Consider the following 20,578-nt stretch of genomic DNA (forward strand, 5'->3'; position numbering starts at 1 on the left):
AATCTTTTTTTAAAAGAGTATTAGATAGCTGTTTTTTAGCCCTGGTTAGGGACCAAGAGGAAACTAAATCCATTCGACTCACAAACTGCTGGCTACTTAGAGTCCGACCTTTTTCAAAATGGGTTCTTGTATGCACTCTCACCCGCTGGAACAGAAATGGGAACTGAACACAGAGGAAACTTTTGTGCATGGAATAGCCTGTCTTCTGGAGGCAATGTAATCTTGTATGTTTGGAATTGTTAGCTGCCTTGGCAATCCTTGTAAGGGTCTGAAGACGGGATATACTGTACATTTTGTAAACAAATAAATAAATGCACAGAAGCTTGCAACTATGCATGAATGGCACTACGGGGTTACTGTCTGAGGGCAAACGATGGAGTGGCTCCAACCTCCCTCCAAGGGGCCTTCCTCCAGCCTAATCAACCTTCTCTGCAACTTTTTGAGAAAGAGCTACTTTAAGCTGGAGGAAAGTTCAAACTTGAGCCAAAATTAAATGCGGGTATAAATATTTTAGTTAATAAATCAACTATGGCCAGTGGAGTGGTAGGATAAGGGTAGGATCCACCCCATTTAATTCAGAACCTTGCACTATTTTTACATTGACCCCCCCCCCTGCAGTTTGTATTAATTCTTCAAGAATCATTGACTTGATTTGCAGCAACAACAGCTGGCGAAATGAAGCACTGGTAGAACTTTGCACCTCTAGATAAATTATTTTGGAATGCCCATTTGGTATTCAGTGCAGATGCTGACTGTAGACTGTGACTTTACTGATCTAATAGGGTATTAGCACATTCGTTATACGGTTTACATGTACCAAAATTTCTACTAACATAGACATATACAAGCCCTGGCCTCAAATTACAGTTAACAGATTGGCTCTTTCTTACAAAGAATACCCGCATGCAGGCTGTATGTGCATTCGCTGTAACTTGTACATGCATTCACTGTGAACACAGCTACAGAGGACTTCAAAAGATATTGCATACTAATAATGACACTGCAAGGAAAGCTCTTTGTTGGGAAACTTAGTTTAAAATACTTCCTTGTCTAAACTCCATTTCAAGCTAATAAATCAAATTTCACTCCATGCATAAAAAGCGGCACAGTTTTACTAGGACCTTGAGGGCTATTATTTAACCTCTCTGCTTAAAATGGTACAACACGTTTCTATCACAAGTATCAGTTTAATACTGTTTTGCAACACCTTAATGTTAAGATTAACAGGCTCCTGATTTTAAAGGTTATAGTGTTCTTTCAATAACTTATTTAAACAAATGGGGCGAGGGGAGGTTTCCAGTGACATGAAATAAGGAAATGTTGTGGAAATGTCAGTTTTAAGAATAAAACTAAGTAGCTGGGACAGCAACATCCACTTACGAGGAATCAGGAGTACACAACAACTCTAGCACAGTCACAGAATCTGTTTCAGTGTGTAAGTGGTGAAGGGTATTAATGGGAAATATGAAAGGACAATTCACAGCAAGAAGTCCAGCCAACTTGCAATTATAATACACTTAAGTTTGCTTGAGAAACATATAAGATGTTTAACCAGAACACTGTCCATTTTTGAGGGGGGAAACACTAATTTTTCACATGATAAAGTGGATTTTATGAAGCATATCTATGCAGGACCTTAGGAAAAATATCACATTATCATATCCTGAAAGTAACATTTGTAGCTTGTTTCAGGATGTGGTCATATGTGGATTCACTGCAGGCAAGGAAGTTTCACAAAACCCTTTTATCACATGACCACTGAGGGAGGAAAGTCACCACTATTAATTCTTCTACCACAAAAATAATCGCTTTATTCCTGAAATAATGGAGGCGATAGGATCAACCAATGGTCCTTCAGGGAAAACCTGGGGACTGGCATATTGCTGAAGGAACCTTTTGTGGCTGAATTATGTGCATGTATGATCATGTATTGCTTTTCAATAGTACAGAGTTTGGTGTGTTCCTAGCTGTTTACCTAGATCACCTTATCTTCAACAGCAAGTTTTCCTGTTCAGAGTGTTCCGCCAATACTGGAAGAGAAGCTGAATCATAAGGTGCAGTTTGCTTTGTCTATCTCAGAAGAACTATTTTGAGCAGCTTTGCCCCTATGATTTAAAGAGGCACAGAGCCATAAGTATCAAGAACTTCAGCCCTAAAATTGGCATTCACAGACCCTCACTTGTATCCCAAGGCCCAAGGGGGGGGGTCTACTCTGAATCCAACTCACATCAATTCAATAGGGCTGACTCCCAGGAAACGTCTTAAGAAGCTGTGCACACATGGTGGGCCTAGGCAAAATATATAAATCAACACAAAGTCTCCATCAGGCCTTACTCAGGTTTTCCTCCCTGAGACTGTGTATACATCCTGAAGGAACAGCAGATATTTCAGAAAGGCACACCTGTTACCCTAGGGGAAAGTGATTTGCATTAATCCCTCCTTCCTACCACAACACCCTTGTGCTGTATCTCACACTGTTCTCAAATGCCCCTCCAAACTCCTTTGAAATGACTTAGAAAGAAGGGATGTAGGGAAGGCTAATTATCAGGAAAAAAAATTCACAGTCAGAGTAGTTCAACAGTGGAATAGGCTGCCTAAGGAGGTGGTGAGCTCCCCCTCACTGGCAGTCTTCAAGCAAAGGTTGGATACACACTTTTCTTATATGCTTTAGGATGCTTTGGGCTGATCCTGCATTGAGCAGGGGGTTGGACTAGATGGCCTGTATGGTCCCTTCCAACTCTACGATTCTATGAAGTCTCTACAGAAGTGGCAAAGATCTACTTCACTCAGAGTTCTCTGGAACCCGGCCTTAACCTCTGGGTTAAGAGTTCACTAGGATGTATAAAGATGGGCTAGATTCAGCACTTCAAAAGCAAACTTGAGCACTGTAGGTAAATGAAACCACAGAAGGGTCAGTCTAAAGGCCACAAAAATGAGATTAAGGGATATAGGCACGGTAAAAGAGCTCTACACATTAACAAACCTGACAGCAGCCTTTTCCAGCTGCCTTTGGGGGGGGGGGGAGAGCAGAAGGTACCAATTATTAAGGAGCAGTTCTTAAGTTAGTTACAATGGACACAGCCAGTTGATTCATGTGCCCCTTAAAGAGTTTTCACTCAGCAGTGTGGTCTTTTCCATCACGTGGTTCTACCAGGTAACAGGAGCAATAGCCACAGACATTGAAATGATCATGTGAACGGGATGATAACCAAAAATCAAGTCACTGTTTAGAAATAAACTTCACCAGGAGATCCAAGAACAAGTTCCTTATTTGCCAAACTAGTCATATATAGTTGTTATAACATTGCCTTCAGAAACACAAAAAACTGCCCTTTATGCTCTCAAATATTATTGTGCAGCATTCCTGTACTGCAAAAGGTTTTGCCCCACACCCAGACAGAGGGACAAGGCTGGCTTATACCACTGGAGCAAGAAGATAAAGTATTCTTTTGGACAGGCACTGGCATCAGGGCAGCGGATAGTTGCCAGAATTTGAAGGTATCGGACCCTTTTTTATTTTTTGAGAAGGAGTGGTGGCAGCTTCCCATCCTTACCGTTGAATAAGAAACAAAAGAGAAACAAGATGTCCTGCTTCAGTTAAGCTACATTTCCAAGCTGCAGTTCAATGCTGACTTTCTTTGCATGATTTTTATGGCAATGTCATAGAGTACCGGCCTCAAATTTCACACAAACGTTGGCTCTCCCAAAGAAGACACAGACCCCCCTCCTCCCAAAACATTTAAGAGTCAAATGAGAAGTCATGCTATACTTACAACTTTCAGCCTGGTAGTCTGGCACAAACTGCTCATCATTGTCAGGTACCTGAGCTGAAGATTGGGGGGGTGGGGGCACAGGGAGGAGACAGAAAGGAAGAATTAACATACACAAGCCACTAATGCATAACATGATCCTAAACTGTTAGGACTGGATGAAGACAAAAACAAACCAACCTCACAAAGTAAAGGGTAGGATTAGTATTCATTAAAATTCAAATTAAGCAGAAAAACCAACATGAAATGTGTTTGAAAATACTGGCTGGCTGGCACAATGATTAGAAGAATTACCGGTACAATTTAATTCCCACACCGGGCACGCATCAGTACATGAACAGTATTTGTTTCAGTGTTTTCCAGGCTCCCCACATTAAATTGGGAGATAAGCAGCAGTTGCACATGAGATTTCTGCTTACCTCTAGCCAAAGTTTAGAAAGAGGGCTGTATCTGTGTAGCAATCAAGGGTTATTTATTCAATTTTAATCCTGCACGGTCTGTGAGGACCTGTGGGTGATACATATGCCCCATCCCTCCAACAGAGCCTCATCATAACTCTGAGGCAATTAATAGAACGACTGTTCCAGTCCCCCTGGGAGTTTCCATGGCAGAATGAGGAACTGAACCCAGATCTTCCCAGCCCGACACTTAACACTGCCCCTCAAGTAACATCTGGCACAGTGACCAAAACAGGAAAATATAAAGTAAGTATGTACAAATCCAAGGAAGCTTTTGAAAAGTTACTTATTAACAGTTGCAGTTTTTCACAGAGACAAGTTAATACTTTGATAGAAGCATTAGGAAGACAGAGTATTAATTAAATGGAGCATTAATTAAGTAGGATGGAGAAGAAAAATGTATCTCTTTTCAATGGCAAAAATACTTGCACGAATCCCCAATTTACCAGATAGTTTCAGTTCTCTCCAAACTGCTCATTCAAGAGTAAGGCACTTTATTTTAGCACCAACTTATTCCCATTTTAGTGCCTCGTAGTCATATTCTGAGCACTGACGATTTAGGTCTGAGCTGAAACAAACCTAAGATGTTCAATATCACCGCACATTGTCTGCATCCTCCAAAAATTGACTAAATGAAAGTGCTTGTGAAATGTCTTGTACAGCGAAATCTCAAACCCTAAGCCTAAACCAATGGCATAAAATTAAGAGCTTCTCTATGCAAATTTACACAGAAATAAGTCCCACCAAGTTCAATGATATTTTTATTGCCTAGTAAGAAAAATTAGGTTGACAATCCTACAGTCCAGTTCTGTACAAAGTCTAAATCCACTAATTTCCAATCAACATAGACTGGAGGCAACTTTGCAAAGGAACACCCGTCTCACTAGTTTGCTTACAGTGCTCTTCCAGAGAGCCTGCAGATCAGACGTACAAATTGATTTGGTTCATGGCGATAACAACTGTAACAATTTAATAAAACTAAAATTAACAAATTAATTCAGTCTTCTACTAGTTAGTGCTAATGCCAGACTAAAATAGAGATTAGTTGGGGGGGGGGGGGGTTGGGGGCGAGAGGGAGAGACTGACCTACCGAAACCAAAAGCCCATCATTTCTTTTTAAGCAGTAAAAACTGACATAAGTTTTCACCTTCTGGTTTATAATTACACTTTATAGATTTCAGAACAGCATAAACAATACTGGATGATCAGTAAACTAATGAATGAACAATTTCCTTCACTAAGGGATCTCTGGCTCTCTGGCTCTCTCTCTCTCATGTGCACACCCACACACAGAGTCAAAGGAAAGTATAGTTAAGAATATAATGAAATTAGTCAGCCCAGGCCAAAAAAAGAAAAAGTACCGCCAACTGTACAAACTGGGTCCCAACGCTGGCGTTCAAGGAGTTTCTTCAGTAGAAACAAGAAGTTTAAATTAACCCAAATTTCCCCTCTGCTTTTAGCTCAACCCCCTCCCCGTTATCACCAATTGTTTCTAAAACTACTTTCTGTATTTTAAAAAGTTTACCACACACACTCAGTGTGGGGGAAGCATGTGATGTTTCTTGTAAAGTCCGTTGAGGCCCTGAAGCATTTTTCATGATTGCCTGAAACCTGGCCTGAGTTTCCAGAATTCACCAATACCAATCTCACTTGCTTATGACAGAATCAGATCAAATCTGAGATGAGATGGCAGCAACATCAGCACTATGTAAGTAATTCTAAAATATAGGTTAGCCTTATAATATGAAGAAAGCACAGTTATCAAGAGATGCACAACCCCTTCAAGCACAGTAAATGAGGTACGAGCAAGGTTTAGACAGTTTTGGTAGTAGAGACCATGACTAAACTTGCACGTTATGAGGAAAACATGCATTTTCTGCCCAACATCTGACAAACTGAGTTACCTTGTTGCTTAATCCTCGAGACTTCTGTTAATCTATTCCTTCTAACCTGCTTCTACAAGGTGTCCTATTTTAACCTACCTGAAAGTTCACTGATGCTCAGGACTTACCAATTTTCTTCTATATGCTCAGAGCAATATTGTAACTCAGAAGAGAGCTTTAGGCTGAGAAACAGAAAACTGATTGAGGGAAAGGGACTGATTGAGTAGTCTTTCTGTGACTACTAGCCATGGTGAATGGAACCATCCAAGTTCAAAGGTAGACAGCCTCTAAGTCCCAATGCAAGGAGACAACATCATGGGAAGGTCTCAATCCAGAGAAACTGGTTGGCAGCTGTGTACAATCCTTGGTTAGAATGAACAATATGTGAGATAGGATACTGGACTCAATGGACCACTGGTTCGATCCCGTAGGGGTCAGGTTCCCATCACCAAATCTGAATATCTAGTCATTATTCTAGTTTGCAAGCCCAAGCAAAAAACAAGAAAGACTGATATCAACAAGTAGTTTCATTCACATCGGCAAATAAGCAAGGGACAGCAATCTGATTGTCATCATGGTATATAACAGAAAAGGGAGGGGGAAACTGAGAATACTTGCAGTAATCCTCTGAAGTACATAGACCGTTCCATACAAAGCCATTTATCAAAATTCATAAGACCATTTACACTATAATAACGTACGCATAATGAAGAGTGTACACATCTACAAGCCACAGGGATGAGATCGGTAGCGATAATTATAATCTAGCTCATTTTAAACCCTTAAAAAAATCTTTGGAGAATGTACAAAATGGCCTAACTTCTGAAGCATGCATACACACGCCTTAATTAGTACAGAGTTTTAGGAGTTGCAAAATTTAGCCTGTTTTATCACTTACATCTCTAGCATGCACCAAATCTGTATACATCAGTCGAGTACATTTCAGCTGTCTTACAAAACTGACACAACTTCAGTTTTCCCCTTATCAATTTTTTTTTTAAACACCACAGAACAACACCATCTTCAGCACTCATTTCCAATCATTAGCTTTAACATCATGGGAGAAGTTACCAAGCATCATTTTATAATAATAATTGCTAATTTATTGAAAATAACTTATATACAGTATAATAATATACAGTATAATTTCCCCCTTCAGTGAATAAAGTTTAAACTAAGCATGTGTTTATGCTTTTTAAAGTAAATGTCATGAGATACCTGTTTTGACATCTTACACTTCCTCAGGGATGCCATGCAAACTTTCTTCCCCGGACATGTATTAATACTCTCCAAACTCATATGTAAGAATGCAAACAAGACAGCTTAAGACAGCACGCAAAGGATTTGTATGTTGCATGGCTTGATTTTTTTTTAAAGAAAGATACAGAATCAAAACTCTCTCCGGAAAAGGAAGCGGGGATTCGTCCACTCTTCCCCACCCACCACATCAATTTTCCCTACCCCAAAAAAGAAACTGAAGACAATGCCTGACAAACTTCGGTGACTCCCAAAAACTTTTTCCACTGCCAGCCTTAAAAAGGACTGAAAAGTCAGGCCAGCAAGCAGACAGTTAAGGAGCCCTAATTTGGAGGACTGAAAAAGAAAGAAATATGACTACAGAGGGCTGTAACTACAGGCATATTTATGTATCATTCATTTCCTCTTTCCTTGTCACTGCCAACGTTGCAATTCTATGAAGCTGTCATAAAAGCTACAGTGGTTTTGAATACGGTGACAGTATGGAAAATGGAGGCATGTCAACAAGAACATTTGGTGAATATGATTTTATATATATAAAATGCACGCAATTATTTCCTTACAGAATAAGATGATTTCTCTGTAGAATTTAATTAGGGTGGGAGGAAAAGGATATACTCCCGAAGCCTCTTTGTGTTTCAGAACTGGAAACAGCAGGAATGATTCTTACAGGTTCACTGTGCATTAGCAGAGCAAGTGCCTCTGCCACCCGACTTGGACTCTTACTCAATAAGTAATGTCTGTTTTTTCCATAAGCCAAAGGCTCCCTTTGCATTCCCCCCCTTCCAAATTGCCCTTTTGCAACAGGCAGAGATGAAGGCCGCAAAGTGTTTTAATTATTAAGAAAATGATGTGATTTCCATCTGGATTTTACTTTTTCCCCAAATCAGTTGCTCCCATGCAAGTAACCCTGACTGAATTCAATAGGACAGATTCTTAAATAAGTTTGCATAAGCTTGTTTTTTTTATAGATATAGTTTTGGCCCTTCAACTAAATGAAGAGGTATGTAACATTCATCTAATCTAATATAAAAAAGGAATAAAGAGAAACATATTTTAGTGTACCAGGCAGACTGGAGAATGAAGCCATAAACTGCAGATTAGTTTAGTTTCTTCACTGGCAAATAAAACAAAACAAAAAAGGAGGGGGGGATTGGGCACCCGCCTTTGCAAAAGAAGTTGATATTTAATTAAAACCAGCTCTATCCACTGTAACAATGACCTGAAGCCAAACAAGGCAGAAGATGTATGAGTCATTCTTTCTGCCAGTGAATGAGACAGCTGATCTCCTAAGCAATTCTTCAAGACGTACAGTCAGAACGGGAGCTTTGCCTCCATTCACAAAAACAGAATCCAGCCAGAAACATGTGGCACCAACCACAACCTTTTCATGTCACACCCTGATAGAACAAGAACTGAGTAAACTTGAACTTCTTACATAAACACATCCATTTCAAAGCTTTATCTCAAACGCAGCATAGGCCTCATTAAGGAGCAAAACTTAATACATGGAAAGTCAAGTAAGCTGCAGTTGTAAGAGTCATAGGGGGGTAGGCAAAAAGATCAAATGGAAGTCATTTCTATCCCCTGACCTTAATTCCTCCCTTCCAAATATTTCCAAAAACATTTATTCTTTCAGTTTTGAAGGCCCATTGAGAACAGATACCAGGTACTTCCTTCATGGAGCCAGACTCAGACAAATATCTTGGGTGGGAAGAGAACAGATGATCTGGGAACACATACTGCTATGGATTACTCAGAAAATAAGCTATCCAGCAGCTTAAATTTCACAAATTTGTTATGCACTACTCCTTTCTACACATCTGATGAATATTTGTGGTGGGGGGAATACTATAACAGAAGATCACCCGGGGGGGGGGACATTTGAAATGCACCATTTCTAAAATGACTGCATATTTTGGAGCATGCTCTTGTGCATGAAAGCTAAACAAAAGCATGTACTGTCCAAATGCTATAAACTTCCACACTGTTTAAATAATCTGATGCTAGTCAGCAGTTTGGATCAAATGGACTGCAATCATAGTTTAACCATGTCATAGAGTTACTACCTTCTCAATGAACACTCTTCCGTCCACAAACTATTTTATATGTTCTGAGAACACTGAAAAGAAGCATTTCTGATCAATCCCAACACCTCTTGCCTTGGGCATCACCCACAGATTATTTTCTGCATGATTTTACCCGTCACAGCCTACAAACCCCTCCTCCCAACTACATGAGACATCCACCACCTTCATCAACATCTCCCTACTAGATTTCAAATACTTCTTGGGTTTTGTTCTATTAAGGTTAGTTCCAAATTCCATTAACCCATCATCAGTTTATTTCTTCTACAGGATTGTGTGTCTTCATGCTAGACTGCACAAACGTATTTGTGTGTTTGTGGGGGGAGGGTGTTCCATAGTTCTAAGGATTCTTGGTGGGACAAACCAATTCTCATGCATGCTGATTGCTGGCCCCTTTGCATTCAAAGGGGCCATTATTGGTGGGGAGGGCATGCTTATTGGTAATGACTCTTACATTCCAAAGACAGGTTAAGGTCATTGCTTCCGGAATCCTCATAAGTTTCCCAGGTAGCAGAAGAACTGATACACTTTTTTGCTAAAGTCCATTCACCAACGCTAGCCATTATTCACTGGCACCAATATATTTTAAAGAAATCAATTCCTTATTACCAGGATATCCTGTCCCATCTTGAATAGGAATGAAGAAATTAAACCATCCCATCATCTGTCCTTTTGATTAATAACAGATTAGTCTCCATTAGAATTCCAGATGACATTTTGTCAGATCAATAGTAATGTTAACAGGATTTTCATCATCTCTTAGAATATTTACATTACACTTACCCTATTCAATATGAGAATACTTTTCCTTTTAGCTTCCCCACCCCCTTTCAGCCACAAAGTGTTTCCACCATCCACAGCAGGCTTTCAGCACCAGCTATTTTCTTCTTTTTGTTACAGAATAAACAGCAGGCGCTTCCATAATGCAAAGTACATTACATTCATATTTGAGCCGATTATTTCAAGTCAATGGTTAACTTATGTTTGCCAAGAACAACTTAATGCAATATCTATAGATTCAATAGAGGAGCTTTGTTGCATGCAGGGTCAAAATAGAGACACCACAGTATTCTAGGAAAAACTTAACACGGCGTTACCCCCTACATACTGAAATGAATCACTTTAAGGTGAATTCAGAGGAAACTTATGGGCCCGCATAAAGGAATAACTGACACCCAAACATGAGTTTTGGAGGCAATACAGATGCTTTACTGAACACTTAACTTCCAAACCAGACTCACTTTCCCATTCTGAGACTTTATCGCGGCTTCATTTTAAACTGCAGCAAGGCAATTAAACACTATATTTTTTTCTTCTGGGCAGGGAGGACAACCCCCGTTTCTTATATGCCAAAGAAAGAGACAAAGTTTTGCCAGGGTGTCTACAGTTCTAGTGTTACGGGATGCAACATATTTTCAACTATTGCATTGAGGGTTTGGCACAGTGCACATCAGACAAACAGAAACTAAGTAAAATGGCCTGTTTCTATTCACCACTTTGAATTATTTTCTACCTCCAATACATATGTAAATCCCATTGTTTCCAATGGCACTTTTGTGCATATGCTGAAAAGAGAATAGACTGTTTATGATTACTCATTTTAAGCAACATTCTCCAAGAAGAATAGGGATACTGATAAATATGCAGCTGAAGCATCTCTCAACTATTAAGGACAATTCTTTCTTTTCCCCACCCCTCTCTATTCTTCAAAGCTCCAAAGTTAAGCGTGTTGTAGCACAATAAGCAAATGCTTCTGACCTGGTTGCTGCACAAGTGGGAGCTCTGAACTTAAGCAGCAGTGGCAACTAGGACATTCTATTAGAGGGGGCTGGTGGTAGATATCATGGCCAATTTTATTGGGTATCAAGCATCATAAATGAAACTAAAATATATAAGTCAATGGCAGTAGTGTAACTTTATAGAGATCCAGGAGGACCTACATGAACAAGCTGAACAGTGGGAAAACAGCACTAACTTCAAGTTCAGTTCCATAACCAAAAGGCAGCCCTGTCAGAGCTACAGAGGATTTAAATAGAAGCATACGTTGCATATGCCCTTTAAATCTTACCCTCACCCCCATTTCAAGTACACACAATGACAGCAAAGTTGTTGCTTTAAAAACTTTCTGCATCCAGGAAAACTCACTCATTTCCTTGATATTTCTAGCATATATTGGTATATGCTTACATCCACTTCACCTTTGGAAATCTTAGTAATCTCTAAAATAGTGGTTGCAACAAAACTGAATGTTTCTGTATAATCGCTCATTATAGTAACACATAGCAGCAACACTGGGCTTTAACTTTCCTAGCCAATAGGTGATTATTATAGACACTGTCATACCTGCACAAAAAAAAAAAAAAAACGTTTTCTGACCTGGAAAAAGTATTTTTAGATTATGATTCTACAGGTGAAATATATCTGGTTTGCATTAGGGGGAAACATTTTTTTTAAACTACTAGGATTTTAAAGCAGGAATATTGGATTCAATGATGAAGCCCGTTAAATACCCCTCCAGCATCCAAGTACTATCACTTTACCCCAACAGAGCCAAGCAATGTATACTGTTTTCAAATTGAAAACTGGGCATCCTAGAAGAACTAAGCCTTCATTCCCCAAACCTCCCACATTTAGAGTTTTGATAATCGTCTGTCTTATTAAGAGAAATAAAAAGTTGAACAGTTTAACAAGGTTCTCACCGGATTTACTTTAACATAACGAGCCATTGTTGCATTTTAAGGGGGATTTCATTGCAACAGAATTCATTACAGGAGTTCTTCCAATTTAAGTTTTAACACCTCTATGCATGCCGAGTACCTGATCTCCTTGAGAGTAAGGGATTAGAAAAAGCTTATGCGATATGCTCAGTACTTGGCAAACCACAAGAAGAGATATCAAAATTAGCCAGTCAGCTTAGATACCAGTAAAAACACTTCCTTTTCTATGCAAAGCTGTCACATTCAGCTCTCCCAACTGCTTCCCTACACATTCAAGTTGATAAAAAGAAAAACTCCCATCACTATACAAAGTATAGAAACAACTCAGAATACATGCACAGGGCTGGTAATATCTGAATATGGTTTAATTCAGCATTTTGTTCTAGAGAAACTGAAAGATATAGGCATTACAAAACACAGAATCTATACTGAGTCATCATCACCATTCACCATAACTGGACATAAAGAAGCTTTTAAATAGCCTAATGCGTCACAGACAAGAGCATAAACATTTAAATTAGAAATAAACTTCAGCTAGGAGCAACTTTCCTTGCCTTTCCAAAACTTCTCTTTACCATCTCTCCTTTTGTTCTGCCCACATCTCCACTGCTCAAGTGAATTCACACACACAAAACAAAGATTTTTTTCCCTTTAAAACTGTCAGCAATACTAGACTAACTGTATCTGATTTCAAGTGAACATCAAAAAAATGAGGAGAAAAAACCCCCCACGTTTTTGAAAAGCTCTCCAAAATTGTATTAAAAAGAATAAATCTCATTGCCCTTTAAGTATTTCATACACACCTAATGTTCTGTGATGAGAGTAAGGTGGGAAGAAGACACTTGCGCTTAAATCTTGAAGCATTCCGTCCTGATGAACCCAGAGAAACTATATTCTGCCATCAGAAAAGTACTTCCATCAGAATACCAAACAATTGCAAGCCCTGCTCTAAAGGAAAGAGCAAGCCCAGTTCTGGCTGTATGCTGTCTCTTGAGGAACAATAATATAAACCTGATCAATTGCAATTAAAATCTGAACAGAGGCTTGGAACTTGAAGTCTTGGTGCATTAGTTCTTGCCAAAAGCAGATGTGATTGTGAGCTGGAAGCAATTTCTCCTGGTAATTTGTGATGACACTGGGTAGAGCAGCCCCAGAGTCCCCAAAGACAAACTCATCAGAGGCTCTAATGTATGCATGACACATGAGGTGGCTCTTTTAGAGCTCAATTAATTGGGCTGAACATTAAGACAGCAAGTTCAGGACTTTTTCTTCCCTCCCCCCATCTCCCTTTTTCCTCCAGAGTTGTTTTTTCTTTTCTTTTTTTTTCTTAACAAGATAACTTTCCCCCTCCCTTACCTTCTGCAAGCCACGTCTCCTGTAATTGGCTCAGATCTTGAAAGAGTTCTAAGAAGAGAGGAAAAGATGGATAAGAGACCAATACCTTTCTCATTTTATAGACTGAAAGTTAATTTTTCTCCCCTCCCTGAAGATCACACTTGTAGATAACAGCTTTGGCTAACCTCATACATAGAGCGGCAAACTAGAAATGCCCTGGTCACAATCCATTATCAATATTAACATTATGATTACCATACTCAGATTTCACAAGAAACATAAGCAACAGAGTGCTTTTCTTTCACTCTCAACCCCAGCAATGTTTACTGAATTCCCCTCTTTCGGCTAACTTGCACATATGGCACAGAATGCCAATTTAGCCCCCTGAACACCAAGCTTTTAATTCACATAATCTGTTTCTCCCTTAATAAACAACTTCAGGCCAACTGTAGCTGCCCTTGCACAAGTGGCTACACCGCTGACTTCCGAGGTCTTGTCCCAGTAAGGACCTTTGTCTATTTTAATATACAGCACTACCCCAGAAAAATGACAAAATAAAAACCATTTCTTATTTTTAGTCAAGGCCATGCCATTCCCTAACATTAGAAGTATATTTATTGTACAGGAAGAGCAAGGGTCAAGAGTACTCAAGAGTTTGCACTCAATGGAAAAGAGAGGGAGAGGATGCACAGAGAGGAAGAGATCCAAGCATGAACAGAATTTGAGGCCAGGGTTATGCGTTTCTGAAATCTTCATAACTCTAGATTAAACCTGCAAACTGCAGAACTTTGCCCTCTCAATTAGTGAAGCTATCTTTCAAAATTAGGATCACCCACAGGTAGTCAGTGATTCAGTAGTGGTCAGGTGAAGGATTTCTGTATGAAGTATTCACAGATCCTTATCTGCTTTCCAAAGCTGTTACTTGAGAAGTTCCTATCTTAAGATGAAGGGATTTTTTAAAAAATATATTTATTCTCTATGGGGGTGAATGGACACTGATTCACTTTTTAAAGCTAGTTTTACAACACCCAGGTTCCCACAGGGCTTTAGCACTTTGTACATTTCTTTCGAGCTGTTAAAAAGAAAGGAAAAAGGTTCTGTGCTGCATTTACACCCACCTTACCTCAAAAGCAGGCATCACAGACTAGTCCTGTAAAGCACTGCCAGTACATTAACAGTCCTTCATTGCGATGGAGATTGCACGGAAAATATGTGCAAGCCAAAATTAAGATACACAGCAACAGCATCGCTTTAAAAGAGAAGAAGTTAACTTGTACTATAATTCCCTCCATCTGGGAAGGGGGGTTAAGGTATGACTGGCAGATGCCAGATTTAGTGTTCCATTTCCTTTTTCGCACTGATAAAACTGACAAGAGAGCTGACTAAAATCAAGAGAGCAGAGACAGAAAGAGCAATATCTATAGGCCTCTAACAAACTTCCTGCAATGTCTACACTTCTGGGATCAGAGCACCAGTCAGGCAAACGGTCTACGTCAGAGGTCCGCATCATCAGACATTAGAGGCAATGCCAGGACAATTGTCTTAGGACCAGGTAGGCCAGGCCTGTAGGCAACAAAGCCTTTCCAACAAGCCAATGTGTCAATCCTCACCAAATTCCCACTTCAGGTGTGTAATATTATTTATGTCCTTTCTGTGTAGCAATACATTCCACAGAAAGAATGAGTCATGAAAGGTACCGCTACAGAGCAGCAAATTGTTTTTGTCAGTCTTATGTGACATTATTAAATGTGATGATTTTCATGTCTCACTCCTGTAAATAGATTATTTACAACAAATATGCAGGAAGAAACAAAACAAACTCAAAAAAGCTCATGCAAAGCACCCTCCCTGCATGCCCCCTCAAAAATGCAAAAGTCTATCATGGAGAAACTTTGCAATTAGAGGGGACCCAAGTTATCTCCCTTCCCCCAAACAAACCTCACCTTCTGAGTCATGAGCCAGATCCCTGTTAATGAATTTTCTTTTCCTGACGTTTCCTGGTCTCTCGTTACAGTTTCTCCCACTGGGATTCTACAAATAGAAAAAAGATGGTTACTTTAAAAGGGGGGGGGGGAGAAAGGTGACAGCCCACACAATCAGCATTTAAAAAATATTACTAACCTGAAAAAAAGAATGGCCACCCCCCCCCATTGAACCAGCTACAAATTTCAACCTGTTAGTTTACAGATAGCATTTTCCTTCCTCTAGAGCCCTTCTGATTCAACCCACCTACCCAAATCCACAGCTGAACACACACCTAGGTTTCCCTGAGCAATGCAGCATTATTAAGATATATTTTTGGCAATTTCCAGGGGTAAAACCTACACAAGAGGTTTTAAAAAAAACATCAGCCCCCTTCATGTTAATTCCTTGGGAGAGCAAGGAAATGATACAAAGATACTGCTTTGTTTTCAAGCCTTGTTTATCAAAGTGTTTTGAAACGTCCTGTAAAATAGACAGGGTTAAACAAATTCCTGTCAACTTCACTCTTTCTCTCAATGGCAGGCAATCAAGGCCGAAAACTTTGAAAGGAGCAGCTGGTTTTCCTTCTACCAATAGCTTTAAAAAAAATTAAAAAGTGGATTTTGCTTTCCTCCGGTTAGAAACTGTCTGGGTGGAGAGAATGTATTTATTAAAATAAAACTCAGCTATTCCAGCAAAGCATAGGAACCCTAACCCAACATTAAAACAGGTATTTTCGCCCCCTCCCCCCCTCCCCAAAAAAGCCCTCCACTCTTCACCCCCACCCCGCCGAGAAATTCAAGTTTAAAACAATAACTTTAGAACTGATCACTCACATTGGTGACCATGTAAGGCACTTGCTGGTCATAAAATCCATCCATTCTGAAGACTTTAGCTGAGTATTTTGTTTTATTACTGTTTTCTGGACATTGGACTGAGAGGTTTCCTCCAGATGTAGCCTCCGAGCAGCCTAAAAAAAAAAAAAACGGGAACACAAGATGGCTTTTAGACTTAAAAAAAAAAAAGAGGAGAAAGAAATCATGAATGAACCGCTTCGATTTGCATAGCTAATGATCCTCCAAGAGTCCCATTCATAAAAAAAAAAAAAACACCCTCCTTCCGCTGCCTTCCCCTGGGTTACAAGCAAGAGCCGGAAAAAGGCAGCGCGAAGAGGAAAGGACTTTTTAGCAGGGCAATCTGATCGAGAGGCAAACGCTCTTTATTGACCTGCCCGTTCTGTCCCCGGAGCGACCAGGGGAGCTCGCGCCACCCATTCGCAACGTGTGCAGAAACTAGTAATGGCGCACCACGCCACTCGCGTTGCCCCTAACGGGAGGAGAGACGCGGCGGAGCTACCGTCTCCCTCTCTTACTCTCTCTCTCTCTCTCTCTCTCTCTCTTTTTTTTTTGCAAAGCACAACCACGTAATCAGCTGGAGGGGGGGGGAGTTGTTGCAAAGACCCACCTGAAAGTAACCGCAAGACGATCGGCTGCGCACACACAAACACCCCCCAAAAAGTCCCTCCAATTTTAATAAAAACATTAATTCTCCCCCAGCACTTCCCCCATGGAAGCGAAACGCGCCACTGACAGCGCTTTATTCCGAGGCTTTTCCTCCACTTCTCCTCCAGGGGCCTCCAATCCAAACGGATGGATCTTTGCATCCCATTGGTTCTCCGCGTCTTTCACAGGATCAGATTTCTGCCTGTCAATCAGGCGGCCGCGCTCCCCCTCAGGGAAAAACGGAAAAGCTGGATCCTCCCGGATCCAACAGGGGATTCGTTTCTCCCGAAACTGACCGCAGAAAAACAACAGCTCGACGATGCCACCCAGCCAACCCGCCCGCCCGCTCCGGCGCGGTAAAAGACACAGCGCTTCTGTGTTATCCTCCAGCGTGGATCAGATCCGTTTTGCCTGCCAGCCCCACTCATGCTCCCGACCGGGCGGTCTGCGCCCCTTGCGCCAGCAAACCCATAGGATGGCGGCGGTCAGTGGCTTTCAACTCTCCCGCAGCTCAGCTGCAGAATGTTGCCAGAGTTGGCTACTCGGGCCAAATCTTAAGCGCCAAATTCCGGGTTAACGCAGGTAAAGTAGCTTTGCTGTGCGGTGGAGTGGGGCAAACACAGGCAGCCCGAATCTATACCTGTTTAGTCCAAAGGGAACCCCGCTGAATTCAATAGGACCTACTTCCAAGTAAACATTCGTGGGATTGCAGCCCAACTTCATGAAATGTATGTGAAAACTGTACCAAATTACTATGGTAGCTGGCATTCAATCCACACAAGAATATTCATGTATCTGCTTCATTTATACCCAGCCTTCTTCTCTGCTGGGAATCCTCCCTTTCCGCACACCAACCCTGTGAGGCGGGTTGCAGTGAGAGTGTGTGACTGGTCTAAAATCATCCAGTGAGTTTCCAGGGCAGTGTAGGAGTCAAATATGGGGGTCTTCCAGATCCTAGTCTGATATAGTGTAACCATTATGTTGCACTAGCTATCAATACTCAGGTTTCACAGTCCATTGTTTAAAAGGGTATTCAGGAACCTCACAGGATGTAGGGGGAGTCGGAATGTGCTTAAATAACAAGCGGAGCACATTTCTCACATAAAGACACAACCTGGGATGCTAAACAAATGTGACCTGCAAGAAACGAGTATGGAGTGAAATTTGGCATATGGAACATTGTAAATACAGCTGCATGAACCCAATCAAAGAAACCACATCCGGTTAAACAGTCTTTGCTGTCATTAGGTATTTGCACACAATGAAGGTGCTTTACATCTCTGGATTCTGTAGGAGATATATATATATATATATTTATATATATATTTAAGTTCTCTCTGTCAAGTTGAAGATTAGAATGCTCACTTTACAACATGTGGATTGATGAAACAAAATTTGCAGTAAGGAGAAGTGGGAAATGCCCGTTCTGGAAAAGTTGGATATACACCGGTACGTCCAAATCCGTTCATTCCTGAAACAGTTTTCCTGAAAGATGTATGATCAATGGTGCTGCATAATGATGTGTGACCTTAAAAAATGACTTTTTAGGTAACTTTTAGGGTGATATTCACCTGCATCTTCTTTATCATCCTGTGTACAATTGATCTGACATGGGTGCCTATTTTTAACACACTGACACCTGTAATTAATGTTCTAAGCCATGTTTTGGATGTTGATTGGCCTACTAAAAGCATCTGTTGCATTCCTTCCCTGCTAATATGAGAACTTTGCTCCCCACTATGTCTTGTGTTAGACCTCTAGAGTAGCCATTTTCAACCTTCAGACCATGGAGGAGCCCCTTAGATAATTTTTCAGGCTTCGAGCAGTTCCAGAAGTGGTGTCAGTGGATGACACCTTCCTGCCACACACCCCAGAAATGACATGTCATCAGATATGACATCACTGCCTATGTTAACAGGCAACTGGAGGAGTAAGGGGCAGGAGGAAGAGACAGGGTCGGTTTAAAGCAGGAGTAGGTATGCAGGATGCATCCCCTCTTGGCACAGACACCAAGAGAGAAGTCACGCTTGGGAGGAGGGGAGGTGGAGCAATGGAAGCAGCTGGATCCCTAGCTTGTGGTCAAGTCCAGTAAGGCAGAAGGGGAATGCAACAGACCCCATCCAGTGTTCCTGTGAAGCCCTGCGGGTCCCTGGACCCCTCTCTGGGAATCCCTGCTCTAAAGCAAGGGGAGTCAACCTGTGGTCCTCCAGATGTTCATGGATTACAATTCCCACGAGCCCCTGCCAGCTCTTGGGAATTGTAGTTCATGAACATCTGGAGGACCACAGGTTGAATACCCCTGCTCTAAAGGATTCTCGTGACTGGCTTTTAGAGTTGCCAACTCTGGGTTGTGAAACACCTGGAGATTTTGGAAGTGGAACCTAGGAATGGTGGGGTTTAAGAAGGAACCTCAGCAGAATATAAAGCCATAGAGTCACCCTCTAAGCCATTTTCTGCAGAGGAACTGATCTCGGTAATCTGGAGATCAATTGTAGTAACAGGACATCTCCAAGTTAGCAACCCCACTGCCTTTATTGAGAAGGCTGTCCCGTCCCAAACAGTAGAATGGGTCTGTATTCATACTAAGGATGTCATCCCTTGCCATCTTGCTTCCTGCTGGCCCTGAGGCATCGGTGTGAGGGGATTGTGGGGGAGAAGCATGTGCCAGCATTGCACCAGAGCACTTACATCACTTCTGTTAAAAACTGGAAGTGACAGATTTCACGTCCAGTTTTTACCAGAAGTGATGTCAGTTTGCTGGGGCAATACCAGCACACCAAGCTCTGCTCGCCTATTCCTTCCAAGGAGCTGTGACCAGGCATCCCTACTACCAGTGCACTTCAGACATAAGGATTTGGCTGTGTGAAGAAATATCTTTTCCTTGGAGGGCTGAATTGGGGAAAACTTTGTATTTTCAAAAAAAAATTCTTTTAAATAAATGCTTTATTATGCCTGGCAGTAACTCTCTGTGCTAAATGGACCTCCACCTCATAGGTATGCTGTTTTAAAAGGAGTGCTGTGAGAAAGGGGAGGGTAGTTGGTAGGGGAGGGGTGGTGGTGCCAACTGGCTGTTCCCCTTGTGGTGCAAGCTGCAGTAAGTTGTCCCTGTGGTCATCAGAGAAGTGGGAGACACAGAGGCAAGGGCTGAGCATATGGATGGGAAGCTGGAGCCATGGCTTCCCAGTGGGCAATTCCTAGGCGGTGACCGTGGTTGAATGGTTTGAGAAAAACCAGGAGGGCAGTGTATGGCAGCGCCTGCAGGTCACAGCAGGACTGTTCTACCACAGACTGTAAAGACCATGCATGATTCTCCCCCCTCCCCATCCCCCTCCCATCCCCCTCCCCCTCCCCCTCCCTCCCAGCAGTTCCATTCTTCCCTTCCTGTTTTGGAAATGAGATAAAATATAGGTTCTGCAAATCTCAGTTGGCCTTCTCCTTATTTAGTAATTGGTAGTAATTTCCCCCCTGTTTTCTTGGAGTAGGGAGAGCTTGATATCAAGCCGGTTTCAAAACGACATGCGTAAAGTTGCGAGAGTTTTGAAAAATGTCCACTGTGTGTGAAAATGAGTACTTATTATTATTGTTTTAAAAAGTAAATTTGCAAATA

At 41.3% G+C, this 20,578-nt stretch overlaps 1 protein-coding gene across 6 annotated transcripts in view; it reads right to left on the bottom strand.

Moving 5' to 3' along the window:
* The window catches only part of ETV1 (ETS variant transcription factor 1), an 88,903-nt gene extending 71,615 nt beyond the window's left edge, over positions 1–17,288 (bottom strand). The window contains exons 1-5 of one of the 6 annotated variants that reach the window (XM_077304463.1): positions 16,934–17,284; positions 16,306–16,439; positions 15,451–15,538; positions 13,529–13,576; positions 3,774–3,827 (exon numbers count right to left, since the gene is read on the bottom strand). In XM_077304463.1, the coding sequence (XP_077160578.1) occupies positions 3,774–3,827; positions 13,529–13,576; positions 15,451–15,538; positions 16,306–16,439; positions 16,934–17,132 (523 nt within the window). In that variant the 5' untranslated portion in view covers positions 17,133–17,284. Of the gene's footprint in view, positions 1–3,773; positions 3,828–12,975; positions 13,068–13,528; positions 13,577–15,450; positions 15,539–16,305; positions 16,440–16,696; positions 16,812–16,933 lie in introns of those variants that run through there. The other 5 variants (XM_077304464.1, XM_077304467.1, XM_077304465.1 and 2 more) reach the window with 5 other exon arrangements.
* Between the last annotated feature and the right edge of the window lie 3,290 nt (positions 17,289–20,578).

Source organism: Paroedura picta, chromosome 11 (assembly GCF_049243985.1).
Source record: "Paroedura picta isolate Pp20150507F chromosome 11, Ppicta_v3.0, whole genome shotgun sequence".
In the NCBI taxonomy this organism is placed as follows: Eukaryota; Metazoa; Chordata; class Lepidosauria; order Squamata; family Gekkonidae; genus Paroedura; species Paroedura picta.